The 19,502-nt window shown below is 33.1% G+C and overlaps 1 protein-coding gene across 2 annotated transcripts in view; it reads right to left on the minus strand.

Moving 5' to 3' along the window:
- The window catches only part of TECRL (trans-2,3-enoyl-CoA reductase like), an 88,130-nt gene that overhangs the window by 45,894 nt on the left and 22,734 nt on the right, over nt 1–19,502 (minus strand). For both annotated transcript variants that reach the window (XM_045834372.1, XM_045834370.1), the window contains exon 3: nt 2,517–2,561. In XM_045834372.1, the coding sequence (XP_045690328.1) occupies nt 2,517–2,561 (45 nt within the window). The remainder of the gene's footprint in view (nt 1–2,516; nt 2,562–19,502) is intronic.

The following is a 19,502-nucleotide window of genomic DNA, read 5'->3' on the forward strand; positions in this document are numbered from 1 at the left end:
CAGGAGACCACACAGAACAGAGATGAGTGGTTGCAGTTCTGACCATCCTAGAACACTCAGTCCCCAACAATTCACCAATTGATTACAGCTACATGAGTAACCCTAGCCAAGTAAGGCCAACTGCATCTAGCCCAGTTCATCAGAACCATTGAGCTGAAAAACTGTTTGTTGTTTTCCCATAAAAGTCAATGCTTTAGATTATATTTATGTTTTAGCAATGTCTTATGCTGTCTTATGCGTGTGGAAACTGTAAAAGACTAAATTCACATGATGTCATTTTTTTGTAGTGCAATAATAATTCTGGCAAATACATTCCGGCAGTGAATATGTATAAATATTCAGGCCTTACATTATTTCACTGTTAAGTCTTTTTAAAATATCATAACTATGTTTATAGTAGTAACTATTATTGTTAAAACATCTATTATGCACATCATTATAGAGTTTTATAAATGCAATCTTACAAAAAATAAGTTAAATTTCTGTTTAGCTCCATGTCATAAAAGAAGACTCGATAGATAGGTAAGTAAAAAGTCAGATTTAAAAATCTGAATTACTCCAAATAAACTATTTTTTGCACAATAGCAACTTATTTCACTTAGTTAATATTCTCTCTCTCTCGTTCTCTGTCTTTTCAATATGTCATCACATTCCTATTCAAGGACTACATTTGGCTATATTTTATTCAGATCACACACTGGTAGTCTCAACAAGATAAATATATGTGAGAGGAAAGTAAAACTTCACATTCACTAGAAAGGTGGAACTAACAGAAATCCCTGTCACTTATTGTGTCCTTCAATTTAAAATTACATTTGACATTGATGCCTTTGGTATTTTTTGAGTCTTCTTTATATAAGTCAAGTTCATAGAATAATACCACTATTTTATGTTATTTCATAATCCATGTGTCAAAAAGCATTTATGTGTCTGGCACATACTAGGCCCTGCAGAGACAAATATAAACAAGATGATGATTTGTCACTTTTAAACTCTAGCCAGATGGGAATTCATCTCGAACATGGAAGTTCATTCAAACATGAACTTGGAAGAATTTGAGACTATCAAGAATATGTGACTCTAAGAATGCCATGGATTCCTTTGTTTTCAGCACAGAGGTCTCAGACACAATGGAATGTCTAAGATAACAATGAGAGCAACTACAACATCTTAGATACAAGGAATCCAGCATTTGTTTATACTTGAATATGTTATCTGAAAAATGGTAGCCTGAATATTTAAAAAGCACCAGACTTCCAGCAAAGACGGAGGTATAGGTATATACTCTTTGCCTTCCCACATGACCAAAAGAAGGACAACAACAAACTTAAAAACTAAAAAATAACAGAAATATCAAAAAAATCAAACTATATGGAAGTGTGAAAATCAAGGAGTTAAAGAAGAAACATTAATCCAGATTGGTAGGAGGGGCAGAGATGGGTAGCCATGGCAGAGAGGACACACAGCTAGGTAGCAGCTGGAAGACCTGGAGGGCCAGGAGGACTGGGTGGTCCCACACTCCCATGAGGATAAATTGGGAGGAACAACTGGGGAGTGAGACAGACCATGCAACCCAGGGTTCCAGTGCAGGGATATAAAGCTTTAAAACCTCTGGCTGTAAAAATCTGGGAATTGCAGAAGCAGGAGAAACTCACAGCCTAACAGGAGAGATCTTTGGAGAGATCCACAGTCTTATATATATGACCCATGGGCATCAACTGAGGGTGGTGGAATGTTGATGGGAGGGGTTTAAAGGGCAGAGGGGAATAAAGGGTAGAAAATGTGACAACTGTAATAGCATAACCAATAAAATATATTTAAAATATTTTAAAAGCACCAGAAAAAGATGCACTTCACCATTGAATGGAGAAATCTATAGACTAAAATTTTTTAATAGATGGTGTCTTGTTACTATTGCAGACTTTGAATAAGTATCCCTCCAAAATTTACACTCCACCCACACCTTTTATTTAACAATTCAAATTTCAGAATCAAGTTGATCCAATGTCAATAACAATGATTCTTAGCAGGGCTCATTTTAAGTGTATCTATTTATAAATTATCTGAATGGACTGTAGGGTTTAAAATTTGAGGCTTAATAATGAATATAATTTTCTTTGTACTTCTTTTATCTCTATTCCTCCTTACATCACTTATTCTGCATTCATATAGCAAAAACAGAAAAGGGAAAAGAAAGAGCTAACTTCTGGTTTTGAGAATCTATTAAGGGACAAAAGAATGAGGGAGTAAATCAATAAAAGTTTTAGAGACAAAAATATATTAGTTACATCTTACCCCCAATATGACTGACAGCGCATGGCAAAAATTATCTCTTTGAGACTAAAATTCTTCATCCATAAAAGTAGAGCACTGGCTTGTTGGACAGATCACATGCAATAACAAATTTGTAGCATTTACTGAAGTACTTTCCCTTTAATAAGTGATAAATATTATCTATTGATGGCAGAAAAGGGATTCCAAATTAAGTAGATATATAAGTGAAAGTTGGTTCTTACCACGTTCTAGCTGCAGGCCAACTCGGGAAGGGTACCACTGAGGGCCTATTCAATGACAAAAAATAACATTTAATTGTCAACACAAATGTAAGTACTTTTTTATATTTAATGATTTTGAGAGAGAATTTATTGTTCCACTTATTTATCCATTCATTGCTTTTTCTTGTAAGTGCCAAACCGGGGAGTGAATATGCAATCTTAATGCATCAATATGAACCAACTAACCAACAATTAAAACCAACTAACCAACAGTAGTTCTAACTACCCAGATAAAACTAAACAGATTTTAAAATCTAGAAGTTTTCACTGAATGACATATTAGATCTTAGGAAGTGAAGAAAATAATATCCAGTGTCAGAAATGGAGATAGTGGTTACCCTTGGCAGGGCACTGAGAAGTAGTGCTAGATAATTCTGAAAGAAAGCATGGTAGAAGCGTTAGGGGTGGTAAACTTTCTGCTTTTTAATTGGAGACTGGTTATGTAAAAGCATTCAATCTGTGGACATATACTAACGTATGTGACCTATGTATGACTTGTACACTTCATGCAAGTTAACAACTTCATTAAAATTGAAGTACTTTGATCTCATGTATAATGCATTTATTATTGGCTTGTGAAAGTTGGTTATTTTCTGTATTAAGACTAAGACACTCTATCAGTATAATATGTATTATTGACATCAATATTATGGCCATAATTATCATAGTATAAACATCACTTCAGTATCTTCTACTTATACTACCATTAGGAATAAAAGGATGACTGAAGAATTCTATGTGGATAGGAAAATCAAGACATCTTCATTATATACTGCCATAATAAAAATGTTGGTTCACAATTAACAAACTGTAATTCTTTTCTCTTACAATAAACCCTATGTTATTTTAAAATCTCTATTGAAAATTTAATTATTGACTATGAAGTCCACTTTTAAGCAAATAAATGATAAATAATTCTTTAAAAAGAGTATTTTCATAGGAACATTCTGCAATTATTATGTTTTGAAAGCATTGCTTTTTAAAGTGTCAGTAAGAATAATGATAATGGAACATCACCAGACTGTTGCAATCAGTTATCTCTAAAGTTGCTTTAAAAAAGACAACTTATGCATGCAAGTTCTAATAAAAAATAACTCATAAGTCAAAAGTCCTAATCACTGGTTAAAAGCTATTTGAAATTTTAAAAAAAAGTTAGTAATAGCATGGCAAATGAAGAAGGCAGACATATTTAACTTTGACATCTGATTTTTCTAATTAGAAAATATGTAGATAAAGGCACATTATTTTTCTTTTGGTTTTTTATTTGCTAATGCAATTATTATTTTTTATATAGTCATTTGTTGCTCTGGAATGTATGTTGACATTATTTGTTGAAAAATATTTTAAAATAGCTACCTTATTACTCATAGTGAGAATCTGCTTCCATAGAAGATACAATGCAAAGGACTATAAAAGAGACTTCCATAGTTTTAAATGTTTCCAACCATGGATATTAGAAAAATATATAAACAATATAAGATCCTTTTATATTTGACAAATGTTCAATGAGTACCTATGATTAATGTACATAAGTTGTCATATTCTAACCATCCTAATGATATTCATACAAGACATCACTTTCAATAGTGCTTGAGGATGCCTTTAATGGTGGGAAAGTCAATGCAAAATGAACTTTATCATTCTAAGCAAATATTTATGTCTGTGAACTACATAAGTGAGTACTGGCAGCATTCATGAAAATCAAGGGTCAGAGAACTTAGAAACTCTAAACACCTTCAGGAAAATCCATGTCTTTCCAACTCCTTCAACATGGATCAACTGCAAAACTACTTAAAAAATCGACTTGACATGTACAGGTTGTGATGTTTGAAAACTATGCTGGTGAGAGAGTTATCTGCCTATGTAAGCCTTTAGATCAGTTTCAGTTATCTTTTATTAGTCAATTATCGTTTAAAAGAATAAAGTATACATTTTCTGAAATGTTCTTTACTTGTTGAAGTGAGGTAGAGTAGGCTAAAAATGGCAGAAAAAAGAGACAATTTACAAAGGATAAAGCACTTAGGTTAAAAAAGAATTTTTGGCATGCAGGAATAGTCTAGAGGGTTATTTATAGTTCTGAGCATATTGAACTTAACTGACTCACAGCTGAATTATTATTATGTAATAGATCTAATGCTTTAGGCAGTATCTTAAATTATCTAAGATGCTGATCTTGATTTGTATAACTTTTAGTGTAGTTTAGCCATGCTTTACAGTTTTTTCTTTGATAAGTGAAAAGGTTTATATCACTGTGTAATAACATTCTAAATAAGTAAAGTCTTAATATAATTCAAATGTATTTGTTTCAATAAGGTGATGTTTATCAAACTGTTGTGAGCCATTAGTAAGTTAAAAGTGGAATCAATGTGTTATTTTCAGCGTTTTATAAAATAAAATGGAGGAAAAGAAAGGAGTGGAATGGAATGGAAAAGAATGGAATGGAATGGAATGGAATGGAATAGAATGGAATGGAATGGAAAAAGGAAAAAAAGGAAAGGAAAGGAAAGAGTGTAGTACAAATGGATTGTCATATCACTGGATGCAACATATTGGAATAAGTTTGTTTTTCAAATTTTTGTTTCAACAGTTTCAATATTCTGTTTTTATATCAATAATATGAATTTCTCATTCTGTATCATAATCTAAAAAGTGTGAACTCCATGGGTTTAAAAACTTTATTTTTTACCCTGGCTGGTGTGGCTCAGTGAATTGAGTGCCAGCCTGTGAACTAAAGGATCTCTGGTTCAATTCCCAGTCAAGATGCATGCCTGGGTTGCAGGCCAGGGCCCCAGTAGGAGGAGCACAAGAGGCAACCACACATTGATGTTTCTCTACCTCTCTTTCTCCTTCCCTTCCCCTCTCTCTAAAAATCAATAAATAAAATCTTAAAAAATACATTTTTTTAATTTCCCAAAACTATTTATTATAGATCTCTTACATAAAAATTAGCATCGGTGATTGAATTAAATCCTGTAAGGTAAAACAAACTTGAAGCATTTAAATATTTTACTTTTTCAAAATAACCTTTTTAAAATTTGCAATGATTAAAGGAAATGGTAACAATATAAGTCATATTAGATTTAAACAATCTAAATTATGTTATAAGCCACATTCATTCAAGTACATATGCCAGAAGCCTGCCCTTGTTTTGTTTTAACCTAGGAGCATGTTAATTATTATTATTTGTGTTATAATTGGATTTTTTCTACATGATATTGGTTGATAGTATAAATTTTAATTTAAATTCACTACTTGTGTTTTCAGATATCTAATTTTACAAATGATAAAAGTTGGCAATGGACAAGTAAACTATTTTATTCTTAATGGTAGCGACAGTCTATCTTTGTATATATAGAAATACAGAGCTGATAAATAATCAAAACATAGACTAAGGCATAGAAAAATTAAATCCTTTGGGGTGGTATATAGTTTGCAAGATAATAATTACTATTGATAGTTCTTGATTATTGGTGGTATTAAATACTTAACTGAAACCAATGTGTCATATTATTACTGAGAGAAGGGACATATAGAAAAAAAAATACTGGAGAAATTTTCAGAAATAATTGGTATCCTTGGTGACCTAGAACCTGAATTCCTCACTTAAGACTCTAAGTAAATATCCCCTAATATTTACTTACAGTAAATATTACTTCAACTCCTATTACACCCCCAACTCCTACCCTTTCTTGATACCACCAGTCCTACTAAGAAGAAGTTCTAAGAGCAGTGAAATGTCGCTTAAAAATATAGTCATGAGGATATAAAGTACAGCAAAACAAATATAGTCAGTGATATTGTAATAACAATGTATGGTATCAGTTGGGTACCAGATTTAATGGGGTGATCAATTCATAGCTTATATAAATTTCTAATCCTATGTTTTACACTTGAAAGTAAACAATATTGTATGTTATCTGTAATTGAAAAAATAAACAAAAGACACTACTTAATTTATGTGATGGTATAATTATAGTGAACCGTGGAGAGAGAAAATGGTGACAAACATTTATTGTTTATATTCTGTGCTGTCCGTGGCTGGTGTGGTGTTGGGATGAAATGTAAAGATAAACAAATGGCTCTGAGAAGTGTGATCTGCAGAGTTGCTCTGCTCAAGAGTTCAGCCAGAGAAAGAAAAACGATATTACACAAGTTTCTACATGGCTGAGTTCAATTCCTCAAGGTTCCTGAAATTCATGTAGGAAAAATAAGCAAAACGGAGTGTCTTTTCATGGAACTGTAAAACGAGGACACTATCAACTAGACTAAGGAACCGCATACCCAGTAGACCCTTTCTTTCTATCATTAGATGGACACCTAACCTATCAACTCTGAGAAACACGAGCTGGTGACAGGGCGAAGCAATGAGATGCACTAAACAATGGTTTGCAAAGAACCCTGTGTATATGTGAATAATTCTATATAAAGTAACAGAATATACATATGCTTGCTTATATAAAATAATAATAAGATGATAATGATAATTTATTTTCATATGGAAAAATAAATAAGATACTGGACAACAGTAGTGTACAATAAGAAAGGTGTTCAGATTTAAAGCATTTTGAATACCTTACTTATTTAATGGTTAATCTTAGACTTTGATAAAATAGTTTTAATGAACAGTTTTATTAATAACATTCCATAATTCTATGAAGCCAAACTTTTCTTAATAACTTTCAGTTATTTCTCTAATTTTGGCAACTAAAGATGTGTACAAACTTCCTCCTTTCCTGTCAAGTAAAAACTTGCTCCAACAGGAAGTTCTCATGCATATAAAACAAAATCAAGGATCAGGAAGTGTTTACCAGGGAATGGAATGGTGAATATGGAACAGGATGGTGTGACAGAATGTCCCTGCATTGCATCATCATTTTAGTTATATTGCTTTATAAATTAGTGCAGTACCGTTACCTTGTTTCCAAGCATTAAAAGCCTAAAAGTCTGACAAAAAAGCAGGCACATGAATTCAGTTTCCTTTTTCATAAGAAATAAACATCAAGTATTATTACGCAAAACTTTGTTTTAATGTTCCAAAATACTCAGTGCTGATTTAGTATTGTTAAATCAGTTGCATTATTTGTTAGAAATTATTCCTTTATTACTTTACTTCACTGGAACTAAATCAACCATTTTATTATCTGTAAACTGTTTCTTTGCAGTCTTATAAACATTGCCTAGATAATTAAGTGATCAAGCTAAAAATGAATCAAGTATGCCTGTAAGATATGGTATATATGATAGTGTTTATGTATCTGAAAAATAAGAGAACTGTTTCCAAAGTCATACCCGACAACAACAACAAAAAGCATTAACACTCAAACCAGCACCAACCAACATGTATAATTTTGCTAACCTTGGAAAGAGAAAGCATCTGCTAGAAAGTTTACTGTTATGAAGTACTCAACCAAAAAAGACAAAGTGCTATAACACTGTATAATCAACAACTGCAAAGCAAGGCTTCTGTAAAAAGACATGATGCTAAAAGTGGAAAATTTTAAAGCGGTACGCACAGATATTCAAAACTACAAAATAAAAACTATAAAGGAAGGAGGCACAAAGTAACAAGACAATTTTACAAATAGATTCAGTAAAATACAAGAAACAAACAAGAATAATGTGGGAGAAGAAGAAGAGCATACAGAGCACAGTGAAATTATTTCTTTATCTTCACTGGTTTAAGTCTTTAATCAGTTTGTTCAGTTAATTACCCACCACCCTAGGATTGATCATTATGCTTACATTCCCATCCACATTAGACACTGTTAGTTGTCCAGGATTCCCAGAGTATCCATCATTACCATGGCACTTCACCAGTTTAGCTTTGTGTAGTTACTAATTAGACCTGATTGTCCCTCTCTTCATGTCTTCAAAGACTCCCCAATGTACTTTACAACACTCACAGTCTGTCATCAACAGGACATTCTTAATCAATTATCTGAGTATTTTTGTTGTTGTTGCTGCTGTTTTCTCCACCAGGATAAACACACATATACACATATAGTTTGAGGACATTATGAGGACCTTATGAGGGGGAACCTCACAAAACTGGAATTATTTTCTGGAGGGTGGGCTTTCCCCACTAGGTGAGTGTTCTAGGAACCCATCTGTATCATTGTACCAGCTGTCATTGCTGTGAAAGGCTGTGTTCAGCTTCAGGGAAATTTTTTGGAGACTCTTTCAACACCTTTGCCCATTTCATGATTGGTGATTTATGCATGCACCTGCCCACTGCATTGAGTGTTCAGCAGTTTTTGACCAAAACGGCATGACCCCTGTGCCCCACCCTCACTATTCACCCTGTTTTCTCCCCAAGGGACTTTTTTTTGTATCCCCACATGTAAAAAGTTCTCAAAGGGAAATATTTTACTGAGATAGAAGAGGTAAAACACAAAACAGCATAAGCACTAAAAGCCACTAAAATCAACGAGTTCAGAAAGTCATCGAGCAGTGAAAGAAATCTCAATTGGTGTATTGCTTTAAATGGAGAGTACTTTGAAGGTGACTGAAGTTTGATCATGTAAGAATAAATAGGGTAGAGTAACGGGGGGAAAAGTGGGACAACTGTAACTGAAAAACAATAAAAAGAATAAATACACAAATTTGTATAAATAAATTCCTGTTTTGGGGGGTCCCCCTTTGTATGACATAAGGAGCTTTAACTTGATGCCAGAGGTAGGAGGGAAGTAGGAATAGGATGCAGACCACGTCAATGTATAAGAAAAGGTATTAAACTGGAGACTAATATAGGTATTCAGATTTAAAGTTCCAACATTTGAACTGTAATTGTGAGATTGCAGATATATCAATGGTGTATCTGAATATGTTGGTAGTAGTCATTTGCTTAATAGTCAGTGACCTCTTTCAAATAATTTTATTGCAATGCACAATCTAAGAATTTTAATAAATATAATTATAAAGTGGCGATCTAATCACAGAGCTACACAGCCACATGTATATATACACATACATAAATCCATGTTCTTATGATCAATATATTTTATTTGTTCTGGGATAAGGTAAGTTTATATCAATTTGTCATCCCTCAAACCCAATAGCTTCAAATATAAATAAAATGCCTTGGTTAAAAATGGATTCTCATTATCACAGTACTTTAAATAGAACCTTTACACCGTAAGACAATTCAGTGTGCAGTACATATCCCTATTTATTGTCCCAAGAATTACTTCATTTCAGTTATCCCCAATTCTTAGAATTTGGAAAAAAACTTGAATGTTTCAGAATGATTCTGTTACTGTAGGTTTGTGTGTCAAATCTAACGCATTTCTTCAGAGGTGTCTGAAAGATGCAATATTGAGATGCCAAGATGCCATGTTGGCTGTTGAATATACAATTGAAAGTTCTAGTAAGACAGTTTTGACTTCATTCATTTGTTAATGATATTTTATCTTTTTAAAATTTTTATCATATTTTCCTATTATTATTTAGCCCCTTGATACTCCATGCCTCACTGCAATCACCACACTGTTGCTCATGTCCACAAGGACTTTTTCCTTTTTGGTCCACCCTCCACCTCCTACCTCTGTCCTATGTCAGCTAGCCTGCTCTCTATCTATGAGTCTGTCTCAGTTTTGCTTGTTCGTCCAGTTTGTCTATTAAGTTCCACATATGAGTGAATTTTTATGGTATTTGTTTTTCTCTTGCTGATATTCTTGAAACAACTGAAATTATTGAGAACACACACAAAAAGAAAAAAATGTAGAATTACAAAGGAAGCATGCTTAAGATAGAGTCTGAGAAGGAATCGTATTTAACAGGCAAAGAGTCATGAGAAATCCTCAAAGGAGTCTGAGAATGAAGGTTCAGATTAGACAAAAGAAGTATAATACCTTAGAATCGAGTAGGCAGAGAGGTACAATCAAACAAAAAGCCGCCAAACACAGAGAAAAGTAGTGTACATGTCAAACGCAATTGACAGTTTAAGTTACAAATGATCAAAAATGATCCACTGCCTTAGCCACCCACCACCAAAGAAATACCAGTGACCTTTGAAAGATCTTGGCTTGGTGACAAATGTGTTTTGAGGTGAGTACTAAGCTATGAATAGGTGAGGGAATGGTGACATTTTTATAAGTGGTTTGTATGTTGGAGATTTTGTTTGGTAAAAAAAATATAGGTGTGTTTGAAAATATACAATAAAGTGAGCAATAAATGTTACCAGAACAGAAAAAGAGGTTTTCATAGTAAAGCATTTGATATTAACTAGTCAGTAAGTGAGCAGTCTTAGATAAAGTACAAATGACATTTTTAAGCTAGGTGACACTTCAGAAGAATGGTCGGATTCTAGAGGTTGTGCATAATCTCAACAAGTTTCACAAAATGGGAATTCTGAATTAAGAATGAGATATTTAGAATAGTAGATGGCCATGTGGTTTAGTCAGTTTCAACATTAAAAGTAAATAATAACTAAGGCAAATCTCCTGGTTTGAATAATAGGATAAAGAAGTAAAATGGAGAGGAAGTAAAAGTACAAGAGAAACAAGTCTTATTGACACTTGCATGTCAATACAAATGTCATTGTATTTGTATTACCATTTAGTTGCCATTTTAGATGTAATTTTTAATGTAATGCCAAGTCTTAGAATGAAGGAAATATCTGAAAACCTGGTATGAAAGCTGTCAAAGAAAATAGGAAAAAGTTAAGTAGGTAAGTAGAAAAATAAAAAGAAAATTGAGAGGTAATATACTAGAATAACATGAAACTTATAGTAGGTAGAAATTTTATGTAAAGAAGTTGATTTAAATTTCAAAAGTGAACTAGATGAATGGTGTGCTGTGGATTGTTATAAAACATTATATAAGGAACTCAACACCAAAACACAAACAGCCCAAATAAAAAGGCAGAAGACCTGAAATGACACTTCTCCCAAAAAGATATACACATGGCCAACAGGTATGTGAAAAGAAGCTACCCTCCAGTAGCTATTAGGAATATACAAATCAAAACTACAATGAGATACAACCTCACAACTGTTAGGATGACTATTATCAGCAAGACAAATGACAACTGTTGAAGGAGTTGTAGAGAAAAACAAACCCTCATTTGCTGCTGGTGGTAATGTAAACTGGTAGAGTTACTATGTAAACAGTTTGTAGGCTCCTCAAAATATTTAAAATACAATTTACCATGTAACCCAGCAACCTTTTTCTGGGCATCTACCGAATAAAGTTGATAGAATTTACTTGTAAAAATATATTCACCCTTATGTTCATTGCAGTACTACTCATGGTGACCAAGATGTGCAAAATGACAAAGATGATTGGCTAGAGAAAAAGTGGTACACATATTCAATGGAATACTACTCAGCTATAAGGAAAGATAAAATATTGCCATTTGCAACAAAATGCATGAATCCTGAAAATACCATGCTAAGCAAAATATTTCAGACAAAAAAGTCTAGGACCATATGGTTTTACCCATTTGTGTGATATAAAACTGGAAGCAACAAATGAGCAAACAAGAAAAATGAACAAACAAAAACTCATACACAACAGTATGAGAGTTGGCTACCAGAGGGAAAAGAGAGTGGAGGGTAAAGGGTGAAGGTGGCCAAATATATGGTGATGGAGGACAATTAGATTTTAAGAGGTATTCACATGATGCAATATACAGTAGATGCATCATAGAACTGTACACTTGAAATCTATATAGTCTTTTTTAAAATATCTTATTTTTTAATTTTTTTAGAGAGGGGGAAGGGAAGGAGAAAGAGAAGAAGAGAAACATCAATGTGTGGTTGCTTCTGTCCCTCACCGGGGACCTGGCCCACAACCCAGGCATGTGTCCTGACTAGGAATTGAAGATGCAACCTTTTGGTTTGCAGTCCTGTGCTCAATCCACTGAGCTACACCAGCCAGGGCGAAACCTACCTAGTCTTATTAACCAATGCTACCTCAGTAAATTTAATAAAAATATATATTTAGATTTCATTTGATAAACATTTAGTGAACCTCAATATGATCCTGTAGAATTTCTATATAAAACATTCATTTTAGATTATATATTTTGCTTTTGACTTTTTTACATTATTTAAGTACAGCTTGGGGATGACTGACATAGGCTTTGAAACACAAAAGGTACTGAAACAGGAAATTAAGGTATTTTATTTTTAAGAACATGTAAACATTGTTTGGGGTTTCTAAAATATTTTTGTCTGCACTAAAGAAAGTTAGCCAGGAATGCTTGCATATTTCAAATAGAAAAATGTAATAATTTTCTGAAAACAGACTTTAGATCATCTCTATACTTCCCTAACTCTGTAGTAGAAAAGGAAAATATTTAACTATATATTTGTTTTATGACATTGCACACCATGTAATCCTCTACACACACATACACACACATATCTAAGATCTATATTTTAAAATACACGTGCTATGTATATAATACTACATAATACTACCTTATACATTTTTTAGATAATACTGTAACTAAAAGCTTTGTTGATGTGGATTTATTTTATGAATATTTTACTCTAACTCATGTCAGGAAAGAATTAGTGCTTACTAAAATAAATGGTGGAAAAACAAGGAGGCTATACAGATTCATATTTTCAACTATTTAACAATGATATATAATGGTATTATAGAAGTCTTTGGATAATAATATTTGCAAAACATCATGTCCCTGAAACTATTTGGGATTCAAATTTATGGGACTCTAAAAAATAAACTAAAAAGCTGTCAAGAAAATATGTTTTTTAAATTATCAGCAAAATAATGGAGAAATCATGATACAAAATAAATGACCAAAGATATATATTTTAAGTAGGATAAGGTTTCTAAGATTTAAATAGTTTTTAAAAACAAGTAATGTAAATGTATCTAAAGGACAGAAAATAGCTAAATAAACTCAGTAAGAATAACATTTTATAAGAAACTAATGTTAAAGAAATAAAAATGATACTCTAAATAGGGAGAATCCAGTACTCTATTTCTTACACCAGCATAAATACCAGATATTTTAAAAAAATGTTTATGTTTTAATTGGATTATTTGTTGTTTTGGTGTTGAATTCTTTATAAAGAATTGTATTTTTGCTTTAAAAGTTCTATATAAATTTTGGATATTAACCCCTTCTCATATATATCAGTGATTATGTTCTTCCATTCAATGGGTTGTCTTTTTATTTTATTGATGACTTTCTTTACTCTGCAAAAATGGTTTAGTATACAAATAAAGATACATAGTCCCATTTTATTTTTTTCTTGTGTTTCCCTTTTTCTTGGAGATATTTTGGAAGAAAGTATTGCTATACGAAAAGGATCTGAATAGGAACTTCTCCAAATGAGACATACAGATGGCCAAAGACATTTGAAAAGATGCTCAACATCACTAGTTGTAGGAGACCATTCTGTGTGGCATGGGCCCAGCTCCCACTCGGAGAAGCATAGAACCTGTGCCCATGGATAGGTTCTTCCATGGAGAATCAGGCCTACAGAATGCCTAGGCCACTTTGAGTCTTGCTCTTGCTAAAAACTCCCTCACCCTGAATTGAGGACATTTACTGCAAAGTAGTTTCCTAAAATCCACGCTAAACCTTCCAAGGATGAGTGTAACAGGTTCAACCACTTTTGCCTTTTCATTTGCAAATATTCTTCTTCTGTTATGTAATTAGCGGCATTGGCTCCTTTGTTTCCTGTAAAAGGTAATCACCTAAAGCGAACCTGTGCATAGTAAATGAGGACCATCATGTAATGTGCTGAGAAACCCAATGAAGGGTACTCCCCTTGAGAGAAAATCCATGCTGTCCCTCTTCCTCCACCAGATTCGGTAGTCCAAGTGAATGTCTCATTTCATCCCTAATGATGCAGACACTGTGGGCCAGTGTCTGTGTCAACTAGTCATCAGAGAAACCCAAATTAATGTTAATTAATATTTGACAGAGGAAGAAAGTATATACAATGGGCTAAGGGCAGTTTATTCAATAAATGGTGTTGGGAAAATTGGACAGATACTTGCAGAAGAATGAAATTAGACTACCATCTTACATGACACATAAAAATAAATTTTAAATGGGTTAAAAATTTAAATGTTAGACCCCAAACCCTAAAAATCACAGAAGAAAACAAAGGCAGTAAAGTCTCAGATATTGCTCATAGCTATGTATTTTGTGACATATCTCTTCAGGCAATGAATGCAAAAGGAGAAATAAACAAGTGGGACTACATCAAACTAAAAAGGAAACAATAAATAAAAAAGAAAAATAGCCCACAAAATGGGAGAACATATTTTCTGATACAATATCCAAATATAATAAAGAATTTATAAAACTTAACACACACATGCACAAAAAGCAATCCAACTAAGTGTGGGCAAAGGACTTGAGTAGACAATTCTCAAAGGAGGTCATACAAACATATGAAAAGATACTCAACATCACTAATCATCAGAGAAATGCAAATTAAACTCACAATGAGATATCACCTCACACTTACCAGAATGGCTATCATCAATAAATCAACAAACAAGTGTGGGCAAAGATGTGGAGTAAGCAGAACCCTTTTGCTTTATTGGTAGGAATGCAGATTGGTAGAGCCACTGTGGAAAGCAGTATAGAGATAACTCAAAAAATTAAAAATGGAAATACCTATGACCAAGTAATGCAACTTCTAGAAATTTATCTGAAGAAACCTGAATCACTAATTGGAAAGAATATGTGTAGCCTTGTGTTCATTTCAACATTATTTACAGGAGGCAAAGTTCGGAAGCAGCCAAGTGTCCATCAGTACATGAGTACATAAAACAATGATGGTAGGTTTACACAATTGAATACTACTTGGACATAAAAAAGAAGAAAATTTCACCTTTTCCAATAGCATAGATGGACCTGAAGAACATGTTAAGTAAAATAAGCCAGTCAGGGAATGAAAAGTACCATATAATTTTAATCATATGTGGAATCTAATGAACAAACTGAACTAAAAAAGCAAAACGGAGACAGACTGGTAGAGAGCAAGCCAACAGCTCTGAGTGAGAGAGGTTGCAGGATGGAGAGTTGAGCAAACATGAAAAAGGACTCACTGGCATGGACAACAGTGTGGTGACAACAGGGTGTGTGGGGTAGGTGGAGTTGAAAGGGGGCATAAAGGGAATAAAGGTAATGGAAAATACACAGAAAAAAATCAAAAAGGAAAAAAAAATCTCTCCAGTCTAGCATCTATTATCAGTGAATATATTCTTCAAAATTGAAGGCAAAATTTAAAAAATCTTAGGAAAAAAAGAAAAAGAGCTGAAAATATCTTGTCAATTACTTTTAGATTCTAGAGAATCTGTGACCACACAGAGTAAATTGATTAACTTTAATTCTTAATTAATGCTTTCAACATTAATCAATTCTAGAATGCTATTCAATTTGTGTGTGTGTGCATAAGCGTGTGTTTCTGCATGCTAGCAATTTCTGATGGCTATGTATGAATACTTTTCTTTTAGTACTATAGCATGGTACTTAGTCATTTGACCTGATTAATGAGTATTTGTTGAAATAAGTTGACTTAAATAATTATTTTCCCACTCAAATAGCATAAAAAAGTTGTTTTAAATATTAAATTGAAAATACAAATAATTTAAGCTATTATGTTGTAAGAATCATTTGGAAACATAAAGCATTTTCAGTGAAATAAAATTTGCATATCAACAAATATTGTTCTTCAAAATTTCAACCATCTCTAAAACTGAAGAATAATTAGCAATATGTGGCATAAAATTGTTGAGTTTTGTATACAGTATGCTATTTGAATGTGATATTTTGAAAATCCTGAGAACATTTAAATGGATGAAATAGAATTTATGAAATTTCACTCCTTCCTAAAATTTTTGGTCTGAAGTTTATCAAGGAGGCAATTATAATTATTGTCAACTGGTGGTGGACGGTATACAATCAAGTTTCTTTGTATTCAGTTGGCACAATTGTTAAAACTCCTTTAATGACCAGAACGTCAATATATACAGGTTTCATTAACTTACCTCATTCTTAAAATCCACATGTAAAATTAAATACAATATTGCTGTCCTGTAGTAAAGGGTCATATGTATACCTCAGTGTTTAAATTCAAAGAAGGTTTCCATAGTTTTTATAAAATATAACCTTGAATATTATCAAAGAATAAATAACCTGCAAAATTAGGACATTTTCTATAAATTATTGACAAACTCACAATTCCTTTCAGTAAAGAAACTATTAAAGAATATTAGCTACTTCTTGACTTAATGACAGACGCCTTTTTCTAACAAAAGTATTCTGCCACTTCTTTGCTTGTTTGTATTTATCATTTTCCTAGCTTCATTTGTTGAGAGACCAGGAAGCTCTACACAGCTTGGTCGAGGAGGCTCCTTTCAAATTGCCCAGAGAGTACTCATTATTCTGTACTGTATATGAAAGGTACTTCTAGTCTGTTACCTTTGTTTTGAGTTACTCTCCCTGCACTTTTCAAAGTTTAGCATTTTTTATATTCTCCTAGCTTTCTGGAAAAAATGTACATGCATTTCATCTGTCATAATAAATTATATCTATATTCATGCAGCTAAAAATACAATCATTCTGCTAATTTCATTGTTCTTTCTCTTGTTCTATACCCAGGGCTTTTTCTGGGAACTTCAGAGACAAGTACTCCAATAAATTATAAACACTGAAACATTTTATGATATGGTCAACTAATAGATAACACATAAGACACAGGCAAAATGATTTTGCTTTTCTTTCAGAAACTTCTTTTATACTAGTTATTTCACAAATTACACTTCAGATGATTGTCATTAATTGTTTACTTCTGTTCATATACTACTTATTCTTAGATTAGACTCACAGGAGAAATTCTATTAGCATGTTCAAGCCATATTTGCATTTTTCCTTTTAGTCACATTAACTGTTACTTATTCAATGTTTGATCTTATGGTGCCATGAGACATTAGACAGAAATTTCAGTCATTGTAACAAAATGTGAACTATGTTTAAATTAATAGCACTAGGCCCTGGCTGGTGTGACTCAGCAGATTGAGTGCTGGCCTGTGAACCAAAGAGTCACTGGTTGGATTCTCAGTCAGGCCACATGCCTGGGTTATGGGTCTCCTTCTCTTCCTCCCTCCCTTCTGGTTGTCTAAAAAATCAATAAAATCTTTAAAAATAAATCAATTAATTCATTAATAGCACTAGTACTCATTACATAATTTAAAAAATTAAGTTTCCAGTTTTTTCTCTATTTGAAAATGGGGAATGATAATAGCCTTTCCAAAGTAAAATAAACAAGTACTATTTGAACTTCTGCCTGAATGAAAAACATGACTCAGTAAAATAGAGGAAATTTGGGTATGTTTCGAGTGCAGGACACAAGAGTCATATTCCCTGAGTTTAAATTCCAGCTCAGCAACTTATTATCTATGTGGCCTTGAGTAAGTTGTCTAATCCAATGGCTAGTTTCTTTTTTAGACATTATGCATGATATTGTAATAACTTTGAGGACAACTTGTTCTCATAGAAAGCTACCTGTAACTATAAAATAAATGCATTTTAAAAATTAAAAACAAGTTGATTAAAAAACTATTTGGATGAAAAGACAAATATAAGTTATGACACCATTAAAGTCCTAGAGGAAGCATAAGCAGGAAAATATCAGATATCCAACGATGCAATGTTTTCACCAATATATCCCTTAGGGCAAGGGATATAAAGGAAAGAATAAACAAATGGGACTATATCAAACTAGAAAGCGTCTGAATGGCTAAGGACAACATCAACAAAATGGAAAGGGAACCAACTATATGTGAAAATTATTCACCAACAATACCTCAGACAAGGGTTTGATATATAAAATCCCAAAATACATAAAGAACGCACAAAACCCCACACCAGGAAGACAAACAATCCAATTGAAAACTGAAAAAAAGACCTGAACAGACACTTCTCCATGGAGGACGTCCAGAGAGCCCCACAGACACATGAAAAAGATGCACAGCATCATTAGCCATCAGAGATCTGATGCAAATTAAAACACAATGAGACACTACTTCACATGGGTCAGAATGGCCATCATAACCAAATCAACAAACAAGTGCTTGAGAGATTATGGAGAAAAGTGCACTGTTAGTGGGAATGCAGATTGGTGTAGCCACTGGTGAAAAAGAGTATGGAATTTCCTCAAAACACTAAAAATGGAACTGTCTTTTAACCCAGCAATTCCACTGCTGGGAGTACACCTTAAGAATCCTGAAACAACAATTCAAAAGAACCTATGTACCCCAATGTTCATAGCAGCACGATTTACAATAACCAAGTGCTGGAAACAGGCCTAAATGCCATCAGTAAATGTATGGATCAAAAAACTGTGGTACATTTATACAATGAAATACTATGTAGAAGAAAGAAAGAAGGAAACCCTACCCTTCTTAACAGTATAAATGGAACTGGAGAGCATTATGCTAAGTGAAATTAGCCAGGTGGTGAAAGACAAAAACCATATGATCTCACCTATAAGTGAAATCTAATCAACAAAACAAACAAATGAACAAAATAAAAACAGAGACTTGGAACTAAGAACAAACTGGGAATGACCAGAGGGGAGGTGGAAGGGTGATAACAGGGGAAAGAAAGGGAAGGGGCAAACCAAGGAATATGAATAGAGGACTCATGGGCATGGACAGTAGGGGGGATTGACTATGGGAGTTGGAATGATGGGTTAGGGGAGAGCAATGGTGTAACAGTGGGACAACTGTAACAGAACAACAATAAAAAAAACTATTTGGATGAAACACTTCTTTTATACAACTTTGTACAACAATAGCATTTTTGAATTTCTGTTAGAGATTTCTTGGCTTACAAGAGTAAAGACTCAGTTCCTAAACAGCATATTCATTCCACCTTTGCTTTGAAAATACTTTATTTTCATTAATATATGCTCTTTTTTATCATTGCCAAGTATCATATTCATCCCT

Source organism: Phyllostomus hastatus, unplaced genomic scaffold (assembly GCF_019186645.2).
Source record: "Phyllostomus hastatus isolate PE091 unplaced genomic scaffold, TTU_PhHast_1.1 phas_contig_196, whole genome shotgun sequence".
NCBI lineage: Eukaryota > Metazoa > Chordata > Mammalia > Chiroptera > Phyllostomidae > Phyllostomus > Phyllostomus hastatus.